The sequence below is a fragment of the Nicotiana tabacum genome, chromosome 7 (genome assembly GCF_000715075.1).
Source record: "Nicotiana tabacum cultivar K326 chromosome 7, ASM71507v2, whole genome shotgun sequence".
NCBI lineage: Eukaryota > Viridiplantae > Streptophyta > Magnoliopsida > Solanales > Solanaceae > Nicotiana > Nicotiana tabacum.
This window is the reverse complement of record NC_134086.1, coordinates 152,759,887-152,762,297: the sequence shown is the minus strand read 5'-3', so window position 1 is coordinate 152,762,297 and position 2,411 is coordinate 152,759,887. Positions and strand designations below refer to the sequence as shown.

Genomic DNA, 2,411 nt, shown 5'->3' with positions numbered 1-2,411 from the left:
TTTGTAGACTCTTTTGTAGATTAATTTCCCCCCAACACACCACCAAATATTACTTTACTACATCTCCTCATCGACAGGATTCCATCCATGTCTTCACAAATCCAAACAACACAATAAAACCATATAGAACAGCTCCAACAATCAAGCCATATTAAGAGAGGTTTCTTAACAAAATCAAGAACATTTCTATAGAGGTTTCAACTATTTCTTAGGAATTCTTATGGTAGAAGTTTGCAAAGATCAAAGAGGAAGTTAAATCATACCTTATGTGACCAGAATTACTTAAAAATCGAAATTACTTCAAGGCGGAGTCTTGCTATGAAAAGTGAAACACCGAAGAATTCACGATTCCGAAGCTACCATAGTGTTCTCCATCTTGAGGATGACTAAATTGTTGTTATGATTGGCTAGATGGATGGGAGGAGTTTGAGAGGAAATCCCTAGGTTTTTGGTTCTGTTTTGGAGAGGATAAAACGCAGGGGTTCTGTTTTAAAAATTGACTTAAATAAAGAAAGTTTAACAAACCCGACTAGGCACACTGTTTTCGTAACAGTGTGCACCCCTGTACGAAAATGTTAATATCTCTCTACTCCGAAGTCGTATTAACGAACGGTTTGTTGCGTTGGAAACTAGACTCATAGACCTTCGATTAGGTAGGTAGAACACACCATAACTCCCAGTATATTGAGATAAAAGCTTAGCATATAACTATCGCATCATAACTATCGCATCATTTAAATATCTCATAGAAATTATCTTCCTATCGAATTAGCCCATTTTCAGCATGATAACGCCGAATACACAAGGTGTAACATTCTCCCCTCCTTAAGAACATTCGTCCTCGAATGTTAACGGTTAACCTAACTTCTGAATTATTTTTTAAAAAAAATAATTTCGCCAGTGTTTCCCCTATAAATAGGAATATCCAAAACCTGTCATCAAACCAAACATACATATCTAAGGCCAGACAGGGTTGCACATCATAATAATAACATCAACTTGGCCTCACACGACCATTTACTTATACAATAATGATAATAAGAAGGTTAGCCATAACTTAATTACCTCAACTGTCACTCGTTGATATATGTGCAACACCTGCCATATTTGTCTCAAGCATATCACCTGAAGACTCAAATAAATGAGGGTATCTGGACTTCATGTCCTCCTCGGCCTCCCATGTCATTTCCTCTACATGATTGCTCCTCCAAAGTACTTTTACTGAGGCTACCTCTTTAGTCCGTAGCTTACGGATTTGACGGTCAAGAATGGCAACATGTATTTCTTCATATGACAAGTTCTCGGAAATTTCAATATCCTCAATAGGGCTGATGCAAGAAGGATCACCTAAGAATTTCCCAAGCATGGAAATATGAAATACCGGATGGATTGCTTCTAATTCTGGTGGTAGGTCAAGTTTGTAGGCTACTCGCCCAATTCTCTGAACAATCTGATATGGCCCAACATATCTAGGGCTGAGTTTTCCTTTCATACCAAATCTCATTAAAACCTTCATAGGCGACACTTTCAAGAATACCCAGTATCCCACAGCAAATTCCAAGTCTCGACGTCGGTTATCTGAATATGATTTCTATCGACTTTGAGCTGTACACAACCTTTCCTGGATCAACTTTACCCTTTCTACAGCTTGCTGTACCAATTCAGGTCCTAGCAACTTTGTCTCGCCAACATCAAACCAGCCAATAGGAGATCTGCATTTCCTCCCATATAGTGCCTCATAAGGTGCCATCTGAATACTGGCGTGATAACTGTTATTGTAGGCAAACTCAATAAGCGGTAAATGATCTTCCTAACTTCCCTTGAAGTCTAAGACACAAGCTCGCAACATATCTTCGAGTGTCTGAATAATGCGTTCGGCTTGTCCGTCGGTATGCGGATGAAATGTTGTACTAAGGTTAACAAGAGTACCCAAAACTTCTTGAAAAGACCTCCAGAAATTAGTTGTAAATTGGACACCTCTGTCAGATATAATAGAAAATGGAACTCCATGTAGCCGAACTATTTCCTTGATATACAGGCTCGCATAGTCTTCAGCTGAATAGGTGGTCTTAACTGGGAGAAAGTGAGCTGATTTCGTCAGCCTATCCACAATGACCCAAATAGAATTGAACTTACGGCGAGAATTGGGCAATCCTTTAATGAAATCCATATTAATCGATTCCCATTTCCAAGCTGGAATCTCAATATTTTGAAGTAGCCCTCTAGGTTTCTGGTGTTCAGCTTTAACCTGCTAGCAGTTGGGACACTGAGCCACAAATGTGGCTATATCTTTCTTCATGTCGTTCCACCAGTATAGCTGACGAAGATCATGATACATTTTGGTTGAACCAGGATGAACTGAGTACCGAGACTGGTGCATCCCTGTCATAATTTGCTTACGAAGCTCCCCA

At 39.4% G+C, this 2,411-nt stretch overlaps 1 protein-coding gene across 1 annotated transcript; it reads right to left on the bottom strand.

The window, feature by feature from the left end:
• Positions 1-1,066: 1,066 nt before the first annotated feature.
• Positions 1,067-2,170, bottom strand: LOC107770622 (uncharacterized). The gene is made up of 3 exons (XM_075218708.1): positions 1,950-2,170; positions 1,637-1,712; positions 1,067-1,510 (listed from the first exon to the last, which is right to left on the bottom strand). Exons 1-3 carry the CDS (start codon positions 2,168-2,170, stop codon positions 1,067-1,069), a joined length of 741 nt encoding a protein of 246 aa, XP_075074809.1.
• Positions 2,171-2,411: the final 241 nt, after the last annotated feature.